Source organism: Pelecanus crispus, chromosome 3, assembly GCF_030463565.1.
Source record: "Pelecanus crispus isolate bPelCri1 chromosome 3, bPelCri1.pri, whole genome shotgun sequence".
NCBI classification, from domain to species: Eukaryota; Metazoa; Chordata; class Aves; order Pelecaniformes; family Pelecanidae; genus Pelecanus; species Pelecanus crispus.
Genome location: NC_134645.1, coordinates 75576631 through 75598583, shown reverse-complemented (window position 1 = coordinate 75598583; position 21953 = coordinate 75576631). Strand labels below are relative to the sequence as shown.

The 21953-nt window shown below is 35.8% G+C and overlaps 1 protein-coding gene across 3 annotated transcripts in view; it reads right to left on the bottom strand.

The window, feature by feature from the left end:
- FAM184A (family with sequence similarity 184 member A) overlaps window positions 1-21953 on the bottom strand; it is a 69612-nt gene that overhangs the window by 12989 nt on the left and 34670 nt on the right. For all 3 annotated transcript variants that reach the window (XM_075708026.1, XM_075708027.1, XM_075708028.1), the window contains 6 exons: window positions 21656-21778; window positions 19408-19569; window positions 17418-17543; window positions 17076-17222; window positions 1432-1644; window positions 126-279 (listed from right to left, as the gene is read on the bottom strand). In XM_075708026.1, coding sequence (XP_075564141.1) covers window positions 126-279; window positions 1432-1644; window positions 17076-17222; window positions 17418-17543; window positions 19408-19569; window positions 21656-21778 — 925 coding nt within the window. The remainder of the gene's footprint in view (window positions 1-125; window positions 280-1431; window positions 1645-17075; window positions 17223-17417; window positions 17544-19407; window positions 19570-21655; window positions 21779-21953) is intronic.

The window sequence follows — 21953 nt, the reverse complement described above, 5'->3', positions numbered from 1 at the left end:
GCACGACTCTGAGACACACTATGGTGTTATAATACACACACATGCACATACATGTATGTGCATGTATATTTGTATGTGTAGAAATAATGTTTTTGGACCCACTTGCAAATTTGAAAACAGTATACCTAACATAGCTTTTCCTTCATCCTCTAGCTCAAATCGTAGAGTCTGAAGTTCCTGTTCCATCTCCAATTTGAAACCTTCCATGGCTTGTTTATGCGTTTCTTTCAGCGCCTGAAGTTCTTCTGAGTGCTTCTGTTGTAAACGTTCTTCTAATTCCTATGAAATCAAAATTGACACAATTTATTCTATACCAGCTTAGGGAATTTACAAAATATTAAACAACTGGCAACAAAAAGCAGGCATTGGCATACTCTAGAGATTATTAAAAATGCACTAATATTGCTCGTATTTTCTTCTCTCATTAAGTTATCCTACTGCTGTATTTTTTTCTTTTCAGTGGCTGATGGTTATTAAGATTACCTGTGCACAAAAACTCTTTTCTACTCACAGTTGGAAAAGAGAAAAAACCCACTCCATGGATATATTTAAAATAGCAAGCAATGTGATAAGGTGCAGAATCCATAGACGGGTCTGGTGTGCACACGATCCACATTTGGGGATTTTTTGCTCCCCATTGACACCCATGTTTACTCTCTATTGAAGTGTATGAAGCATCATGTTCCTGGTGCACAACTCCTAGTTTCATTTCAAACAAAAGGAATCCACCTTGTGTGCCCCGAGACCAGTCTATGATGTGAACCGAAGTACATTAAGTGGGGACAACAGGAAAATTGATTGCAAAGGTACAGTGTAGTTCTGAACTGAAAAAAACTTAAGACACATACCCTATTAAGTACTATGCACTGCCAAAATTTCAATTTTAAAGCTGGCTTAGTCAAGGTTTTAAAAAAATATCTTGGGTGTGACATTGTTCTGGACATGAAAATTATCTTGGTAGTTGCAGAACATAGTTTATACAATTTTTAACGTAATGAAAATATAAAATACATTACAAAAGGAGTCAATTGACAGGAAATATCAGAAAACGTATGCAAAATTAGGTAAATATAATGGAAAATACAGAGAAACCTATTCCAAATCGAAACTAGAATATAATGTTATGGCTAACAATGTCAAAGTACTGTAAAGAGATGGTGTGTGTTGATAATAATTTTACATATATATACACATACCCCTATATATACATATACTGGTAGAATATAAAGCAAGACATGAGACAATGCCAGTATTAGAGATGATTTTCAATATGTCTTAATCAGACTTAACTGGATAAAAATGTTACTATAAGGCATCAGCTGAAAAGGAAATTCAGTAGTTATGCAGGTACTTTACTAATTCCAACTGTGCACATAAATTGCTAAAATGACAACATTCTCTACATAATTCGGAATATCCATATGAACGTGCCTTTTGTTCTTGCTCTTTTGTTTCTTCCATGTTTTGAAAGGCAAGGATATGGGCTTCCTGAAGTGACTTATGCCTTTGCTGATGCTCCTCTTCTAATTCCTGGATCTCCTGAGTCAGCCTCTGTCGCTCCTGACTGAACTGGGCTTGTAGCTGTTGCAAAGAACTCTGTGACTGGGAAAGCTGCATCTCCAGATTCTGCTTCAGTAAGGAGATCTAACCCACAACAGAACAGCAAATACCCATTAGTCATTAATACTAACATCAACTCTAAAAAAAAAACCATTCAAAATAAGAAAACACTTGAAATTCTAAAGCCAGAATGTTAACTAAAAGACAGACAAGCAATGTCATCCATCTACTGAATTTGTTGTGAATATTATATCTCAGAGATACAATAATTACATTTAAATAGTTTTGTAAGGGTTATCACATCTGTCAGTTCACACTACAGCACTACCTGTAACACAAGTTTTCATGGCCAAATTATCAAAATTTACTTCTAGGTTTTATATAAAGATCAATAAAAATGATGCTATCAAGGTCTGAGATCAAACACTTGATTGTTAAGATAAACTACTCTTCAGGGGAACATCATGACAACTGTGTAAGGAAAATCCTGCAGTTGATAGGGGAGGATAGCCTGTAACATCTAGATTGACTGATCTCTTGATATGATATGGTCCTATCTTATTGCTAGTTTTCTCTTTTAAAAAGAAATGACAGCATACCACTCTACATCACAAATAAAATGTTACACTTGATGGATTCCCCACACACACTTTTTTTGTTAGCTCAGTAATACTATGAGAGTGATTTTTCTGCTGGTTTTCAAGATCTAAGATCTAAGTAATCCGAGTCACAAATGCTCATTTTCTTAGAAATACTGGATTTTAAAAATTATGCTTTTCACCCAACAAACATTTTACTACATTAGAGTACATGGTACTCCTTGAAAAAGTCTGATTTTCTTTTTATAACAATGTTATATTTCGTTCTTCACATCAGATACCATCTTTTCAGTCTGAAAATACTAAAACTGTATTCCCTTTAGAGCCAAGCATAAGAAGGACACCCTCCAATTCTGGAAACAAGAGTTAACCAAAAGAGAATTTTGCTACAGTTACTCAAGGGAATGAAAAATAAAATTGCCATGTGACAAAGAATTTGAATCAGTAAGGATACCTTCCAAGCCTCAGAGCATTACATAAAATTGAATTTTAAATGAAAGTCTGATAGTGTCGTTTGATTCGGCATATCTTAAAATTAATTATGACAAATTAATAACAACATTGCACATCAATTTATTGATTTTTCAGAACATTAAAACCCACCACTTAACAAAAAATCAATAGCAGCATACCAAGGACAACTTGCAGCACAAACATTGTTGAACACGTGGGGTGGTTTGGTTTTTTTTTCCAGAAGGACACAGCTTAAGCAGATTTGAAAGAAAAAAGCTACACTTAAAGGAAAATTAGCACTAAAACAAAACAAGCAAATTAATTTGAATGAAATGAGCATGGCTTGTTGTATTTCAAATTCACCAGGTCTTTGTGTCTGGGCATATATAGTCTACCTTCTAAGTATGCTGTATCAACAGTATTTTACTTCAGATACCTTTGAAATACATTAGCTACAATTGAAGGACTATAGTGAAGGCCTATACTACATCCTGTAATCTGAACTATACATGTAAAAGCTTTTACTAAGTACATTAAGTATAAATTTCACATACAAATTGTACAGTGTCAGACCAAAGGTTTGTCTATCTCCTATTCTGCCTCCAGAAATGGCCAATGTGGGTTACCCAGGGAAAACAAGGCCAAGTCATAAATGCAGGGATCTTGACTCCAAAGTCTAAGAGCATCCAGCAATCTGTCTTAAACCAAAGAGGTATTTTGGGGTGAATCATGGAAGAAACATTAATTAAATACAACCACTCTCTGAATCCATAAAAGCTTTTAGTATCCACAATATCCTATGGCAAGTTCCATACAGACATGCCAATTTGACTTGATGACCTCTAATACTTGTAATAGAAAGGAGTCAAAAGAAGTTCCCTTGTTCTACTCGTGTTTCTGTAGATCTCCATCATTTCCCTCCTTACACCCTTTTCTATACTAAACAGTTTTGGCTTAATGAATCACTCCTTGTGTGAAAGTTATTTCATATCTATCATCACATTTCTCCTACTTTTGCCCCTTTTCTCCTATTTCTTTTTAAGATTAGGAGACCAAAACAGCATAAGGTATTTAAAATGAGAGTAAACTCTGGTTTTATACGGTGTTTTATATGGTTTTACATGTTATGTTCTCTGTTTCTCTCCTATATTCCTACTGTTTTATTTGCTTTTGTGACTCCTACTGGGCACCGAGGTGATGTTTTTATGGAATTATGTATTACAGTCCCCAAACCTCCTCTCTAGTTGTAACAGGTCAAGGTAAGGTTCATCATTTTACACAAGAAGTTAGAATTTGTTTTTTTTCCTTGCATATCACTTTGCATTTATCTACACTGAATTTCATCTGCCATTTTATTGCCAAGTCCCTTGGCTTTTTACAGCTCTACCCTGAATAACTTTTTATAAGCTGTGAACTTTCCCACCTTACTTATTCATAAACAACCTGCAAAAGAAAATATGTCTAACATCAGTGTAACTCCACTGATAATCTACCTTCACTGTGGTAACACTGTATTTAATACCTGTCTTTCAACCAGTTACTTATCTACACAAAAACTTCCCTCTCGTATCGTGGATTTCTAGTTTCCTCAGAAGCCCCAGAACTTCTCGGCCAATCTCTTTCAGCATACCACGGCCAGGGCTGCCATGCTGGTTAGACAAACCAATAACGCAACCACATATTGTATTCTTTCTCTTCAACTCTAGAAACTCACTCCACTGATGTGGTTAGTTTGCACCATGCAACTGCCAGCATGGCCAGCTCTGAATTTTCATCTGTGTATCATCATCTGGTATTGCAATGTGCTATTGTCTTCCTTCTCCAGGAAAAAAAAATAAAAAAAAAGGTCTATCGGGGAAAAAAAAAAAAGTCTATCTTACCTAAACTCCCCTTTGATCTACTCACATCCCCATCTACTCTAATTCATCCCACGTTCACCGTTGGGTCCTTCTCTCTTTCCTCACCTCTCTGTAACCTCATACCTGCCTGCATCCTTCTTTTCACCTGTAAGCCTTGCCTTTATTTCCTGCTTCTCTGCCAGACTACACCTAGCAAAAACCAGACCCTGTCTGGAGATCTATTTTTCCCCTGTGCTTTTAGGTAACTCTTACGCTTCTTTAGATTACCTCTGCTCCTATTTAACCACCATCCATAAACTCTCAGGTTTGTTGGGCTTTTTTGTTTGTTTCCCTGAGACCACTACTGCAACTTGGCTCTAGCCCCTCTAACTCCTTGTCTTCCATCCTCCCATACTCCAGTATCTCTCCCCTTCCTCCTCCCCTCCTTTGCTCTTTTTCTTCTTCCTAACTCCATTTTTAGTATCATAGGAATGTGCAGTTAGGATAGTCTTAAGAGATTATTCAGTCCAATTCTTTGCACTAGGAGGGAACGCTATACACAAATTACTGCTTAAAAATCTTGTATGAAGGAAATCCCACAATTTTCACTCAGATCCTCTTCCTCCTCCTCAGAGTGCCTGTGGCAGAAACACTGAGATACTGGACCAATGTTCTGTCCATGCTTACTTGTCCCTTCCACCATGTTTCTGTCCCTTGGGTTTCTCACCGTTGCCCTGTCCTGTCCACCATGGCCACCAGGAGGTACAATTCTAGGGGAACTCCTGCTCAGTCCTGCAGAACCTCAGGTAATTTAATAATCATTCTCTAAAAAGCCTTTCATGATAATATTCAAATGGAGTCCACCAAGGTATCTTAGCCAAATTTTTCTTAAGATGACACGAAAAAATGTATTTTTGGCTTGCAGTTAAATCTGTCTCTCACTTAAGTTCCTGTGCCAAATTCTGGTAATTCTCAGTATATCATTTATAAACATTTTTCAGCATAGGCCAAGGGCAAAACAATTTTATTTTCATTTCTTTCTTGGAAATGCAGAAAATATTTTAACCGAGATGAGCAAGAGAAGTCTGACATCTGGCCAGGAAGCCATCTTAGAAGAGATCAGGAATACCCTTCTCAAGAGCAGTTCACACTTCCACCAAATTGAAGTGACTGCAAAACTGCAGCCTGAAATGAGTCAATCTCTGGAGATGCCTACTTGCATGAACAGACTATACAGAAAATAAAGGACAATGAGGATTAAATGATTCCAACAAGCAAGTCAGATCAGTCTACCCTTCTAATAATTTTTTTTTTGTTGAAAGTACATAAAATATTAAAAATCTGAGTTATTTTTAGAAGAATACATAATTTTAAACATAATTTTGATTACTCAGTACATATACTGATATCCTTAAGACCACATTTTTGAAAACATTAGTGCCTCCCTTTGCATGTCTTTGGAGAATCCCTTCTGTATACTCCTATTATTAAGGATTCAAAAGAAAACAGCTCTAAACATTATTCTCTGAACTTTCAGTACTTTTATCCAAGGCTTTCAGAACATTAAAAACATTGGTAAGAATTTTAAAAATAAAAAAATAGAAAGAAAGAATATTTGGCTACAATTATGACTTGCACTGCGAAACTGCAAATTATAATACAACATCAATCTCATGCTTTGTAGAAAGCTCTGCAATACACATTTACACTGCCCACAAGCTCGCTTGCTTTAACAATGACATCAAAAAGCTGCTTATATTATGACCATGTATGTAGTGTTTGATGTCCAGTGATACACACATTTACACAGATGAACGCATGCAGTACATGAGCTTTTGGTAACTAGCGGCAAACGTTCTCCTCTCAAATATTACCATGTCTTCTATTTCATAGGCTAAAGCTCTAAAGCAGTACTAGAGGATATGCAGATTTATTAGTGCAAACATGCCCTGTTTACAAGCTGTAAGTGCAAATCACTTACATTGCTGATAGATTTATGCAAAGCTTCACCGAGACAGTGCCGCTATGAAGAAAAGATCACAGGAATAAAGGGAAACATTCAGAAATCAACTAAGTAAAAGAAAAAGGGATAAGGAAGGGAGAGTAAAACATAGAACATTAATTATAATTTGATCAAGGAAAAATAAGTTGAAGACTATCTGGAAAAAAATATGAATACGTTGCTTTGACTTAGTATATAAACTACTGAACAGAGAACAGAATGATGCGTTTTCCTGTGTTATGTTTTGAACGTACAGGACAGCATTATCTCTTCAACATAATGTTACTATATACTCATATATTATGCAGCTGAACACTTTTGAAATCATCCAACTCTTCTCTCTTCTCCTTTATGGCAAATAATTTTGGGAAGAAATCATTAAGTACACCAATTTGCATTACTATTTGAAAAGATGTTACATAAGGACTCAATCAACAGTCAGCTGTGTCTCTGAAATATCACAAGCATATTAAACACATAATATTAAATATCAAATTTTACTGCTAAAGGGCAGAAAACAAGTTTAGTCTGTAATGAAGGCATATTTATATTAAAATACTTCTCTTACTTTTCTTAAAATTCAGAACAAGATGGGTGCATAAAAGACTCTTCCTGAAAGTCTCCAGCAAAAAATGACTTAATGTACCACTTATACTAGTGTTGATTGCTAATGAAAACCAAAAAATAAAAACCTATTGCCAAGTAAATGTTCCATATGAATTACTATTGATCATATAAATCATATACATCATTCATATATATATATATTAAAAAATGCTCATGTGTTTATATATATATATGAATGGTGTCAATAGGCACACACACACGCACAAAATAGTCATCAGAAATGCAGTGAGAGCAATTTCAAATCCAGAGTGTCCAATTTCCCCTTTTGGCACAGGTCAGTCAAGAAGATGGCTTTCTTCAGGAGACAGCAGGTATTTTGACAGCAGCTTGGAAGCCTATAGTTGGGAACTTTTAGATAATACTTTGTCAAAATATAAAAAGAAGAAATTATTATTTGCCCTCCTAAATTTACAAAAAGGGACAACATAAAAATATGTTACTGTGGAATATCCAAAATTATCGTATTAAAATTGTAAGAGAGTTACAAGCAACAATTTTCTATGCCAGGGCGTAACACTAGGAGGCATCATACTTCAGCAGACAAGACAACAGACTGGCATCTAACAGCTCCGATTTCAGCACTGGATTTTGACAGTGCCAATCTGATCAAATCCACCTATTTGTTCTGTGCTTCCTTTCCCATCTGTCTGGTTTGTTTAGAGGGGAAGCTGTTAAGAGCAGGAATGACCTCTTGCTAAATAGATGTTCAATTTCTAGAACATTTAATTTTGACAGACATATCTAGGCACCAATGCAGTACAACTAAGAAATATTTAGATTCTATACCTGAAGCAGAAAGGTTAGTCATATTCTACACTGAAAAGAAATTCCAAGTAGAAATTCTTTTCTTGGGGAAGCTATATTCTGAGGTCTACCCTATTAAAAAGGCCATTTAAGAAAGTGAGAGTTGCCCCCCTACTGCTTGCAGAATAACAGATTTCTTTCACCAAGAAAGAAACTGGACTTGCTTTGCTGTCAAACTGATCTTGTAACTAAAAGTACTAAGATAGGCTAACCATTATAATACATGTGATTTCACCAAATTTAAAAGTTTTCCAGAGATCTGGAAAACAGATGGAATTAAAATTAACATTTGGTGAAGGTTCTGCACTAAAACTCTCCAGTTAAGTTCAGTATTTACATTTGCCACAGATTTCTTAGGCTACCTCACTCAAAGCAATCTTTCTGCAACCACATTTCCTGATTGTGAAATGAGAACAGTAATAATCTTGTGCAAAAAATTTAACTATTAAAATGATCAGATCTTATTGGCAAAAAGAAGACCATGCACAGACCAAAAAAACCATTACCTTTTAGTAAAGTTGAACTTATATATTTGACATTCCTATGTGTTCTAAAAAGACACACAGCAATATTGAATATGCAGTAAATCAGCTTATTGACTTTTAACAAAACTTGAAATACACAAGTACTTTATAAATCTGGAAGTCTAAGTATGGTATCACTATTCAAAAGCATTTCATTACAGGACAGCTAGCTAAATGTCATTCCTGGAAAAAAGGCTGAAAAAGATGATTTAAGAGTCAATCAAGAAAATCTTCAAGTGTGAAAATAAGATGATTTTCAGTCAACATAACAATGAATTAAAGCCCTGCTGAAGAAAACCCGATTTCTTGCTTTGGCAACACTACAAACTTGGGCAATAAATGCTCCTGCACAGAAATATTACATAAGAGGACTTTTAAATGGTATTCAATTTATTATCACATGAGGTTTTGATCAAGACATGTGCTTATACAATATTACTGAAGGTTATTTTAAAAGATTAAAACCAACTTACTTTACCTCAAAAACAGCTAGTGGTGAATCATCACTGAAATCAAACAGGTATCCACTAGGATGAGTACTAAACCTGACCACAGTTTATTATTTTCATCCTTTATTAGACAGTAAATAATTTTCATAAAATACACACATGATAGAATAGTAAATTAGACTTATATAGGCTAGTCAATTGGCATGGGGGCTGATTCCAGAAAAATGTGTAGCAATATAATCAGATGCAGCTCCATATTGAAAAGTATGCAGGACACATTCAGAATGGAAAACTCCAAAATAAGTCTGGTTGAAGTATTATTAAGAAATTCCATAAAAATTCAAAACACCCTCATGACTACTTCCACAGCAAGGTCCATGATCTAGGGAAAAAGTGATGAGAACCAAAAAGAATGCAGGCATAATAATTACTCTCTGTATTTATATGATGGGGAGAAGTGATGAGGGAAATAAAAAAAAGGGAGAATGTGGGTTTAGCTTTCACTCTACTTCTACAGGTTGGAATTCAAGATTATTGGTTTGTCATACTACTGTGATATGAGAAACCCTTGTTCAGTTCTCTTTGGAATTAGGCTATGCAGATATAGGATATACAAATGAATTCATCTGCTTTTGGAAGTATAGGAACTTCTGAAAACACATCCTTATTCAGTATATATGTATTAGCTATCCTGCTTTTAGTTGATTTTGCTGTCTCATTTTTCAGAAGTATTGTCTTCTCTACTCTCAGCATATGCACAGCTAAGCCTCAGATGTAACCAAGAGAACTTCCTCATGACCTGGAGGAACAGCAAAGAGGTTGCTGCACCTTTAGAACCCACTGATCATTGCGGACTACTCAGCAGGACCGAAAGACCTTGCATACAATGCATGGAGAAAGATTTGTATTCCCACCTCTATTTCAACAGCTCTCCTAAAAGAGCTGAATTTTCAATTTAGTTGAGCCAATTTGTGTTGTAGTAAAGCATAGATTTAGAGATTCAAAACCATTCAAGCTTTGGGTTTGCTTACTGTAATGAACAGTTGCTCATGTTCCCATCACAATGACTGTCAAAGGGGCCATATTGGTGATCAAACGGTGTCATTTTCTTCAAGAAGGAAACTTACTGCACCACTGACATTTTCATATTTTCATTCAGTTGCATTGTTTCCTGCAGGACGTTAACTTACTTGATGTACGGAAGTTCTTTCATTTCATTGTTTCTCTTGGCTAAAAATTACTTTCAACCAGATTAGAGAGGCTTGACACTGAATTTCAGCATCAGTCTTCATGTCACCTAAAGATCAATTATGTAGCACTTTTTCTCATTGATATTTCAGTGTCAAATTGTGTCAGCATCTGACTTTGGTATACAGTTTACTGAATTTTCAAAATACTGCTGGCAACAGGAATTCTTGTGTAATACCCGAGACCCTAACTGGGGAAAGTCCAACTTCATCTGTTGTATCAAACCAGATCTAGATTGCTACACAGTCTTTGTCTCATTTTAAGAATGACCTCCAATAGACGCTGCTAACCTTTCTGAAGACGAAAACCTATGTGCGTCCATCGGATGTTAGTAAAAGAAACTAGTTTCTGAGATGCTTACTGAAGAAGCTTGAAGGGACCTTTGGCGTAAGTCCATTTTATCCAACTAATAACAACAACAACCATCCCAAAAATCTCCCTCGAGATACATCTTGGTTTGAAGAGAAAGACTGATTTGTCAGCAGATGTACTGTCTCTGGCTGCGCAGTGCTTACGCAACAGATGACTCTGCAGAGATTTGCAAAGCAGCTGTTTCCTACTACGTTTTGTACTTGGCTTGAGGCTTGTGACATGCTAGGAATGGAAGAGCTGCATCAAAGTTTGCCCTCTGTGTCTGGTAAGAAAAAGCAGCAATTAGAGCCCCTTCCCTCTCTCTCAAAACCCAACAGTTTTCTATTGAGGAAAATTAAGTATATATTAGGCATTCTGAAAGGTATAACTATCTCTGGGATCTAACTGGTCCTGATTTCCTCCTGCTTTTGTAGCAACCCTGAGTGAAGGTGCTGCGTTCAGGCTATCACAAGGTGGGGTACTTATCCTGTTGCTTTAAAAAGATGAAGCTCTTTTCCAGTTGTAGGAGTCTAGCAAACTGCTAGGCAAAATGCCTAGGTATTTTGACATATTTTTACCTGTTTGGATTTTGGATTATATGCTTTTAATCTGAAAAACTGCAGGTTCAATGGTCAGGGGCAAAAGGATAATTTGAATCTCTGGATAATTTTTACAGTTTCTGGAATGGTACTAGAGCTTCATTTCGTTTTACTTATTTGTCATAATGCTGTCAGGATTTTAAAGATTATATATGCATCTTGGCTAATCCCTCTTGGAGCACAGAGGTATCTGTCAAGAAGTGCCCTTAATCTAGAATTTTATTAATCTGCTGAATCTCAAAGAAAAGAGCTTCAGAAATTGGTTCCCCTCTGGAAAAACAACAAGTACCTACAGATGAAAGAAGAGACATAAAACCTTACCCTGAACTGCATTCCAGGTGTCCTCTGCTCTTTACTCCCTCTTTGGTATGATTTTTCTTTTTATTCTTTTGGATTTCAGTATTTTAGATTTCTAAGTGCTTTTTAAATCTTGCTCAAAATCCTTTACCATCCACTAGATGTCATGGTAGCCTTACTAGTATTATTGAATACAAGAATGACCAAAGAGAATTAGGATGGAGAAGTTACTTGAAATTTACTTCCTCTCTGTTCCTGACAGACAAGCCTTTACACAGTACATTCAGAACAATATCAAGTGACAGGAAACAGAGTGAAATGATTCTGAAAGTTAATATCCCTTCTTTCAGGAAGCTGATATAGGGTATGTGCAGGTTATTTCTTGTAGAAATTTCCAGCATCCATTCAACAGCAAATCTTCTAAAGCAAGGATTACCCAGGCTGTGGAACAGGCCAGTAATCCTTGTGCTGGTAAAAGAAAGTAGCATTTCCCAATTCTATTAACGTGGATGCACATCAGCTCTGCAATAAGCACCTCCACACGGGCAAATAAAGACGGAGCAGTAACTGCTCTCTGGTAGAAGCCTGGTCAACTGTCATATACAGATGTGCATGGGAGCTCTGTGACTTTTCTACAACACTCCACTTCATGAACAAGAGTATGATGAATGGCCAGGGTTTTAAGATTGAGTTTGAAATTTTCTGAAAACTACAATTTGTATAATGTCTACATCAGAAGGAAATATTTACATTTTTATATAAATCAAAATTTCTCATATTTACTTTGACAGTTTAAAAAGGAACACACCATCATAGAAACAAACTCTGAATAGGAAACTTCTACAGTTTTTTCAAAAAAGGAGACAATCTTTGCAGCAGGAAAAATAAACAACAGCTACCAAAGCATATGTAGTATGCATTTGTCAATTCTCACTGTACTACTTCTAATATTTCCATTAGTAGAAGATGGTATCTTCATGTGTAAAAAGTTGACAACGTTAGAAAGAAGCATGTCACACTAATGCTTGGTCGTGTAATAGTATGAAGCTACATAAGAATGGAAAAAAAAATGCTGACAAAAACATTTATTTTACTGGAACACATGTGTTACTGAAAAGTAACGAAGATGGGAGAACCAATATTTGCTCAAATATAGAATACTTGATCCAGTTTACAAAAAGAAAGATTTATCACAAGAAGAAATAGACAAGAAGAATACAGATCTTAACTTGTACATTTCAGTGCCCAGAATTGAAGGTTGCGCAACACGGAGAGGCAGAACAGAGACCACGCTCATGCTTTAAAAAAGAAAATTCCTGCTATTTCGTCCATGGCTGAAGCCTTCTCAGCAGTAAAATGTTTTTAAGAAAAGCGTTAAAAGCCCATTACACAACTAAGAGAAATGGAAAAGAGCAAGCACATCTGAATTCACTACATATTTCATGAAGAAACTCTCACATGGACTGATGTAGAAATACTTAGTACAATTTAGAGGGAAAAAAGGAAAAGCACTTTCTTTTTATGTCTTCTAGAACCATTTCTCATATCAGACATAAGAAGTGCATACTTGGTCTCTAGATACTGATCTAGTTAACCTACCAACCACATTCAACTGCAGATGGCAAGTGATGTTTCGCAACCGGCAGGAACTTAATCAGCTAAATAGCATTTTCTCTCAAGAGAATTATTTTACTCATAACAAAGCTATACTGTTAGAATAACAATAATCCTACATGCATTCTACGAGGGACCACTTAGCATTACTGGTATAAAAGCAAAACTACTACCCTGCTTTATGCAAGAGCTAGATCTTACCTATCAAATGTGCAACAATTAGTAGAAGGCAGGTATTTGTAGATTAGTGTAACGTGATTAAAAAACCCAAACTAACTTAGTACACTTTATGGGCATACATTTTTTTTATTGAATATTTTTTTAATTTTATTTTTTAAAAATTAAGTAGCTATACTATACCACTTCTCTCCATTCATTTAAACCTGTTTTTTCCAATACTTTGCTTGCATAACCATTCCTAAACTTCAAGTTAGGTGCTACAGTTCTTCATAGGTTTTTAAATCAAATCTCAGATGCATCAATACATATTAGAAAATTATGTACCTGTATTGATGAACATTTCATTTCTGAATTCAACCTTTCTGAATAGCATTTATAAAACTAAATGGTGAAGCTCTAGACACTTTCTCAACATAAAGAGCACATGTAGACCACATTTTCTGTCAAGTTAGGAGTTTACAGATGATTTAGCAGAGACCTTGGTCTTGTATTATTTTGATAAATTGTTCTATAGTACTGCTGGTATAGACCAGACCAATGTTTCAGGTGTAAAAATCTGAATTGCAGAAAGAGAAGTTGGATGTCTGCTCTCTTCCTAATTTTTACACAGACTTCATGCCTTTCAAATGGGTTTTAAATGCATCCTCCCACTAATGAAGACTGGGGCTGGGTGTAACAAATTCACAATTTCACACCCCTACTGCAGTATCTCAGGCTGTTCTAGTTCAGTGTGGCTGAAAGAAGACAGGTATGAACAGATATCCTTTTGATGGACTGAAATTTGAATTCTTCCCAATGCTGTTAGCTTTGTGTGTGTGTGTGTGTAACAGCAGAAGAATCTCACTTTGTTGCTGTCTCCAGTCTGTTTAAACTAGACTGTGAACCCTTTGAGGTAAAGAGTCTTATTGCACATTTAGAGATTGCCAAGCACAGCTAGGCTTATTGCAGTAGTTCCTGTAGTGTCAAAGGGGCCCAGTGCAGCGTCTGCTCAGAGTAGCATCATTCTAGATTAACACAACCAAAGCGTATAGTAATCTTTGCATTATGAAACACATACCAAAACTCTTCCACTGTCTTCCATAATGAAAATAAGTATCTTTGATTTTCTTCTATGATGAAATGACTAGATCTGTGAATGAGGGGAGAGTGCAGACGTTTGCAACCTCATCTTCAGCAAGATTTTTAACATCCTTGTATCTGATTGGATCACAATTCAGATGGGTGGGCTACCAGACAGATGAGAACTGGCCGCATTATCAGGCTGAAAGGGTAGCACTTAATGGTTCACTCTATCTGAAAGCTTGTTACAAGCAGAGTTCCTAAAGTGTCTGTTCCAGGACCTATTCATTTTAGTACCTTAACAATGATCTGAAGGAGGAGACAGATAGTACTCTCAGGGAGTTTGTGGAAGACACCAAAGTGGGAGGAGTAGAAGGTGGAGCACGGCACAGTGGAGGGGACACAATACATTGAAAGGTAGGGCTACCATCCAGAGGGACCCATATAGGTTATGGGTATGGGCCAATAGGAACCTCACAAAATTCAACAAGGACAAATGCAAAGTCCTTTACATGTGATGGACTAAACCCCTGCACTGGTTCATACTGCGTTACAGATCCACTTCGCATAACCTACTTAACAGTAGGCTAAACATGAATCAGCAGTGCGGCCTGGTAGCAAAGAATGCCAGCAGCACACTGGGCTGTACCAACATCAGTACTTTGAGGAAAGGGATCAGTCCCTTTGACTTGGCACTTGTTGCACATCACCTGGAGGGCACATTCTGGCTCCTCCTCCAGTTCATTCAGCTTTGATTGCCCCAGTACAAGGCAAACGTTGATAAACTTGAACATGTTCAGTGGAGAGCTACCACCAAGACAGCTGGGACTGGAACATATATCCTTCTGAGGGAACTAGGTTTGTTCAGTCTAAAGAAGGGAAGGTTTTGTGGGACTTAATAGCTTTCCAGTACCTACAAGGTGGTTACAGAGACAGTGGACCCAGCCTCGTCACAGTGGTACACAATAGGACAATGAGAGACAATTGATCATAAACTGAAACAGAGGAGGTTCTGTCTAAATATGAAGAAAAAGCTCACTATGAGGATGATTAAGCACTAGTAGAGATTATTCAGAGAGGCTGTGGAATCTTCATCCTTGGACATTATTCAAGCCTTGACTGGACAAAGCCCTAAACAACCTGGTTCAAATTCAGTGTTGGTTGATATGAGCAGCAGGCTGCACTAGATGACCTCCTGACCTCTTCCAACCTAAGCAAGTCTATGATTCAGGTCAGTGCAACTCTCAGAGGCTACCCTTTGTGCGCTGCAATCGGGAGGAACTTACTACAAACCCACTTCTCTAAGAGTTAAGTTACCAATCTTGTATGCTATGGTCTAGAATTCTCTCTCCTCCAGGTGTAATGGATAAAATGTAGATTATTCCAGAGTGAAAACTTAATTCCCTACCACCAGCAATAACTCTTTGATCTTTATGGAATACCTATCCAACTCAAACACTGGTATGGGAAAGCAACAGCTGGATTAAAAAAAAAAAGGAAGAATCCCAGGGTTTAGTTTCTTAGTCCTCTGAACACACATGCTGTTATGAAATGGTGCAGCTTTTTGGTACAGTAAAAGGAATGAAGAAAAAAAACCCAACCATTTTGCATATGCAGACCATTTCCTATGTCTGCAAATTTTCCAGTAAAATTCTCCTTATTACAGTTAGCCTTCTGATTCCAAAATTTATTGCATATGCAGAAAAAAAATTGTTCATTTGCAACATACTAATTTTCCATTCTGAAACTGTAGGTTACATTTATTATGGTATTTTTAAAAGGTAGAGATAAGTAAAGTATTTTAGAAGTATGTTAAAACTACAGAAAGTTTAACATATCCCTTTAAAATTCTACTTTCCTAGGGAAAATGCTATTTATAGGTAGAAGTAAAGAAAGAAAATGAAACTTGGGTGAAGGCAGTAAGTGAAACTTAAAATCAAAGGAGTCCAAGTCTTCTTACATTAATGTTGTAAGAAATAAGAGACCAAGAACTTTGAAAACCTCCAGCTTTTATGAGCCTAAGCCACAAGATTTTACAAGCTTAAATTCCCTTACAGCAAAATAAATTGTTATGTGTTCCTATAAGAAGCTGTATAATCAAGTGCATGTTCAGTTATTAGACTTCTCAAATTAGACTGCAAATTAAAAGCCATCCCACAATAACACCCTGAAATTGCAGTCATTTAATGAGCTCCAAAATCTGTTTCTCTTACTTTAAAAAGTATTTGTTCATTATCAGCTATTCTTTTAAACTGTAGTCCATAAAACCAGTTCTATAGCATTTATGGTTTGGAAAAAGTACAAAGCAAGTATTTTCTGTGAATTATCTAACATAACTGAGTTTATAAATAAGAGTTTCAATTAAAAAACTCAGTATTTATAAAAAAAAATCCCAATATAATGTTCAAAATCACTTAAGACATAGCTGTAATAAACATGTCACAGAAACTGAGGGATGTTTTGACTTTTCAGTGACTTGTACAGTGTCGTTATTGTAAAGATAAGGGATACCTCCAAGTCCAAACAATTAGCATTGGTAAATATTTACAATAGATTAGGTAAGCAGACAGAGAATAAAAAAAAATCTTATCGCCATGAAATGAGATGGTCAACACCCTCTCACTCCACCCAAAAAAAAAACCTGTAAAAAGTTTTATTCACATCTAGTATAAAGAAGGACATTCATATAATTTTAAGGCATCTTCATATATTATTTAAAAAGTTCAGTAATGATTAGGTTCAAAAAGCATTATGCTAACAAATTTCATTTCAAAGACAGATGTCACAACCAATTTGATGTAGCTAATTGGTAATAAACCACTAGCAACTAAACTGTCATGGCCTTCCAATTCTCAAAATGAACATAGTTACCTGGTCTAAAAGATCTTCAACTTTTTTTTGCCACCCATCCCTTGCTGCATTTTTTTCACGTTCTTTCAGCTGCAACAGCTGAGTCATGGCTGCCTTCTTATCCTCTTCATGCTGCAGCCTCAGCTCTTCACGAAGCTTATTACATTCCTGTCTAAAAGCAAAGGTCAAATAACTAAAATGCAGTGAATCTTCTGCAACAAGTGGAAAAGAATTAAGAGCTCAGTAATAACTGGAAAAGCTTAGATAACAACAGAAACCTTTGCTTTTCATTTCATTTGCATGTAATACATACTTCATTTCTTACTAAAGAATAAAAGATCAAAAAAAAAAAAAAATCAATACTTGCCGAAGATTTTCTGTCCATTTTATTTCCAAGTCACGAGCCATTCTGTCAACTTTGAACTTTTCCTCTTCTCTCATGGCAGCAATCATTGCCTCGTGCTGTTGTCTCTCCTGATCTAGTTCTCCCTGCAAACACAAACTTCGCAATAGAGACTGATCAGCAGCAAAAAAGTATTTCAAACCTTAAACGAGTGTATAACAAAAATGGCAGTTATGATTGGCTCATAAAACTTGAACCATAACTTTTTCAATGTGTAATTCCTAATTACACACAATTAATGCCTATACATTTGCTGATATTTCTTATTTGTGGAACAGAATTCTTCATTCCTATAAAAAGCTATAAAAAGCAATTTTCCAATAAGTCATTCTGGAAGTAATCTTTTCAAATACTGTTACACTGAATCACAGAATAATTTATGTTGGTAAGAACCTCAAAAAGTCATCAAGTCCTGTTCAGTGCAGGACTAACTTCAGAATTAGAGCAGGTTGCTTAGGTTCTTGTCAAGCATGTTTTGGATTTTTTTTTTAAACCAGCAAATATTCAGTATTTGATTTTCAAAGCTTGAGCTATATGGATCTGATACAAAGTTTACGTATTTTCTTTCTGTTTCTTGACTGGACAAACCTGCTAGAAACAGGGTTTCACAGTCTCAACACAGAAAAATAATTTAAAATTCCTATCTATTTCTGTTCAAATTTTACCATAGTAGAATAGTATTAGGTACTACCTAGAAATCATACTTACATGAATGTTTTTCAGCAGTGCTTGCTTCATTCGTGAGAAGCAAACATGGCCATCTAAATTTAATTAAGACTTCTTAAAGTGAGAATTTTCCTGTAGGATTTTTTCATTTATATATTTTAAAATCTGTTAAGAGAAATGTTATTGCCAGTAACCTGCTATATATGAATATTTAAATGTTATAATAGATGAACAGAGAAGAATGCAGTAATTCATATGGATACTTAGAGAAATTATAAAAAATACAGAGGAAGTTATAAACTGTAATAGGGGGCACATCTAATGACCATACCTGAAAGAAATTAAAATGTATATATACACACACCAATATCTTGTTTCAGACTGGTTTTGTTAAGAAATCAACACCAATATGAAAACATATTCAGGGAATTTTTTTTTTAATATTTGCTGCTCTATTTCAAATACTGCTGTGATCTTGTAAATATACATCATTTACTGAGGAAAGAAAAAAGAAAGGTTACCCTTAGTATTAAAGTCAATGAGCTACTGACAGATTAACTGGCATCTGAAGACAACTAAAATGGCAATATATTTGTGCTTAGACAAATTAATTGCTTCAAGTGTATAAAGTGGTCATATTTTCTGGATGATAGTCTGCTATCTTTCAAGATATCATAGCATATATCTTTAAACTATTCTCAAGCATCTTCTGAAATTCTAAATTTGAGCCTGAAGTGAAGACTGTGCCCATTATTTGAGGAAAACATGGTATACATGCATAAAAAAAATTAAAAAGATTTCAATGAATTCTAGAGCTAGTCAGCTATGGATCTTGTTCTGCACCAAGACACGAAACTGTCTGGAATAGCACTGGTGTGACACATGTCCTTTTTACATTCTCATGAAATTCTGTTAAACCTCTGAAAAATCCAACTCTAGATATATTTTGTACGGACATACTTCGGCACCTACAGTTTATATTAACCACAGAAAGACATGCTTGCAGCAATACCCATTAAATACTAAAAGTGTTCTGAAAACAACAGAAACCCCCCCACCCCAAAACAACCAACCAACCAAACCACACTCCCCCAAATCAACCCATCCTAGTTTTCCAGACTTTTTCTCTCTGCTTGAAATAAAAAGAGAAATCTCTCTTTTAATGAAGCCATATGAAGCTCCTTCAATAATGTGTATACTATAATACTTCCTGCTGTTTTAAAAACAAGACCAAAATAACTGTGACTGTACTTCACACAATTTATTCGCCAACATTATGGTTACCTCAACACTATACAATGAATCCGTGGTCTCTCGCAGTCTTGCTCTAGTTAATTCTAGTTCTTTCTGGAGTATTTCCTGAGCTTCTTGAAGACTGGAGATATGTCCTTCTGCAGTACCAAGGCCTTGTTCACTTTTTCGTACTAGGTCTTGCAGACGACACACCTATGACATTAAAAGAAAAAGAAATTGTAATTTCCATAATTATTACTAATGGCAGCCAAGTCATCCTGGTTTCATTTTCTTCCAGTGTTTTCTAATTCCAACCTAGACAAGTGTTTATTTGCACAGCCTGTTCTCCTTTAATATCACTTAATGTCTCTGTATGAAAAAACAAGTTCCTATAATATTATAAAAATCAAAGAAAGATTCAATTAAAGGAACTTTACAAGTAAAAAAAAATCCAACCTATGTTTGAAGCATTTTGCAAAGAAAAAGGTTACATAAAAGTTCTGAAATTACCTGTAACTTTACTGTGAGAAAGCATGTTTTATGCAAATTAAAATAATGAGAACCACTATTTCAAAATATATAAACTCTAGACTAATGGATAAATTAACTTGTGCTAGCGTATATGTTTCTCTGTTTTCAGACTGCTACCTGTCCATAAATTAGCCCATTTAAAGCTCAATGTAATATCTGTAGAATATAATGTGATAATTTCCTTAACTGCTATGTAACAATACACTTTTTCCTGCCTGTTTGTGCTTCAGCTCCCCATTTGTAAAATTATGATAGTATACTTCTTTGCTTCAAATAAAAATATTAGAGATTGAACATTGTTCACCAGCTATAGGAAAGGAAAAACTTTTTAAATACGTAGGCTGGAAAAACAGAATAATGGGAGGCAGGGGCGACTAGTCTATGCCATTGCCTTTGTACGTTGAGATAAATTCATTCACAATAGGACCAGTGACCCAGCAAAAGACTAACCTTTGGTTTGCAGGTATGAACAGTAACAGTTACAACTACTCTTTCTGTTTGTTAGCATAATTATATGCAAACACTGTTTATAACGTATACAGCCCCCCCCCCCATATATATATATACACACACACCCCTCCCACAACTCTCTCCCTCTGCATGCAACCTGTGAAGTGTTTAAAAAGAGGGACTTCTTTCATCTCAGCAAGGAATCTCAAATTTCTTTGGCATGACGGATCTCAGAGAAAAACTGATGTAATCTTGAGCACTTGTCTATGTGCTCTTTTGCATTATATACAAACAACTAGTAATTCCCTACAAAGCGCTGCTACCTGAAGGAAAACCACTACATGAAAAACTGCCCCTAAAACTGTATTGATATCTTCAAAGCGCACCACTGTCTGTGTATCTGGTAGTAGCACACCACTTGCATGAAATGTGAGCAGCAGTCCTGTAGACCTACAGGATACGGAAACATCATGCAGGAATGTCACTCATAGGGCTTAGGGTCTATTTTACTGATGACAAAGCAATGCTGGAGGCTGTTTAAAATGATCCTTAGTAATACCATTGGAAATCCTTTGCATGGAGTTGGGCAGTTGTTAGGCTACTCTGTCAAGTGACACAAAGAAAGAGTTTCTAAAAGGTCTTGGCTGGTCTACAGTGAAAGGAAGCAAAATCTATAGAGTAAACAGCCTCATCCTGAGATACATGTGAGAAAGTTAGTATCTTGACTTAACCTGAACTCTCAAAAAAGTCTCTGGTGAGTATTTAAGGTTACACTGTTCTTAAAAAGCTTGGTACTAGAGATATGATACATTTAATGTTGATTGCATATATCAAAACATTGAAAATAATTTGGGTCTTACTATAAATAAGTATTTCATGTCATCTTTTGATGGAAATATGTGAAGATCATCTGCAAGTCAGGAAGCTGACCAGAATTTACAATACGTTAATTGTAAACAAATATGGGTTTAAATACAGTTAATTTTCTCACTGTCTCCTGATGTATTTTGCGTAGAGGTCTGTGTACCTAACGAGAAAATAAGCAGAGTTAAACCAAGAAAGGCTGTTTACATCAACTGTTTTGTGCCTCAATCTCTTTTGCTTTGTTAATTTTATAAAGGACAATAAATTCAGTGCTCAGAAGCAGTCAAGTAACTTATCATGATTGAAGAATACTCCACTTTAAACAGAAATAAGGCACAAACCAGACTGAACAGTGTAGTCCTAGGTGTGTAGTGGACTAAGCACAAGATCATTATTGATGAAATGTGGTCTGGTGCACAGGACCGTTAGCTGATACAATTAAGTTAACCCTTGCCTCCTGATTGGCAGAAGTGAGTTTTGTTGTCAGCTCTTCCTTCAGGTTTTCCAGCTGCTGTCGGAGCTGATTCTTATCATCCTCCAAATGCAGTTTCTCCTTCTCAAACTGCTGCTCCAACTCCTTCAGAAATAAGAAGGATGAAAGAAACATTAAATACTTGCCATACGGTCATAGCAAAGTACAGGTGTTCCATATCAAAATTATTCCTCCTGGCATAAATATTCCTGATCTCAACCAAGAATTGCCCTTTCCTTAAAGTGTTAAAACATGAACACTTATTTCCTTTTACAATGCA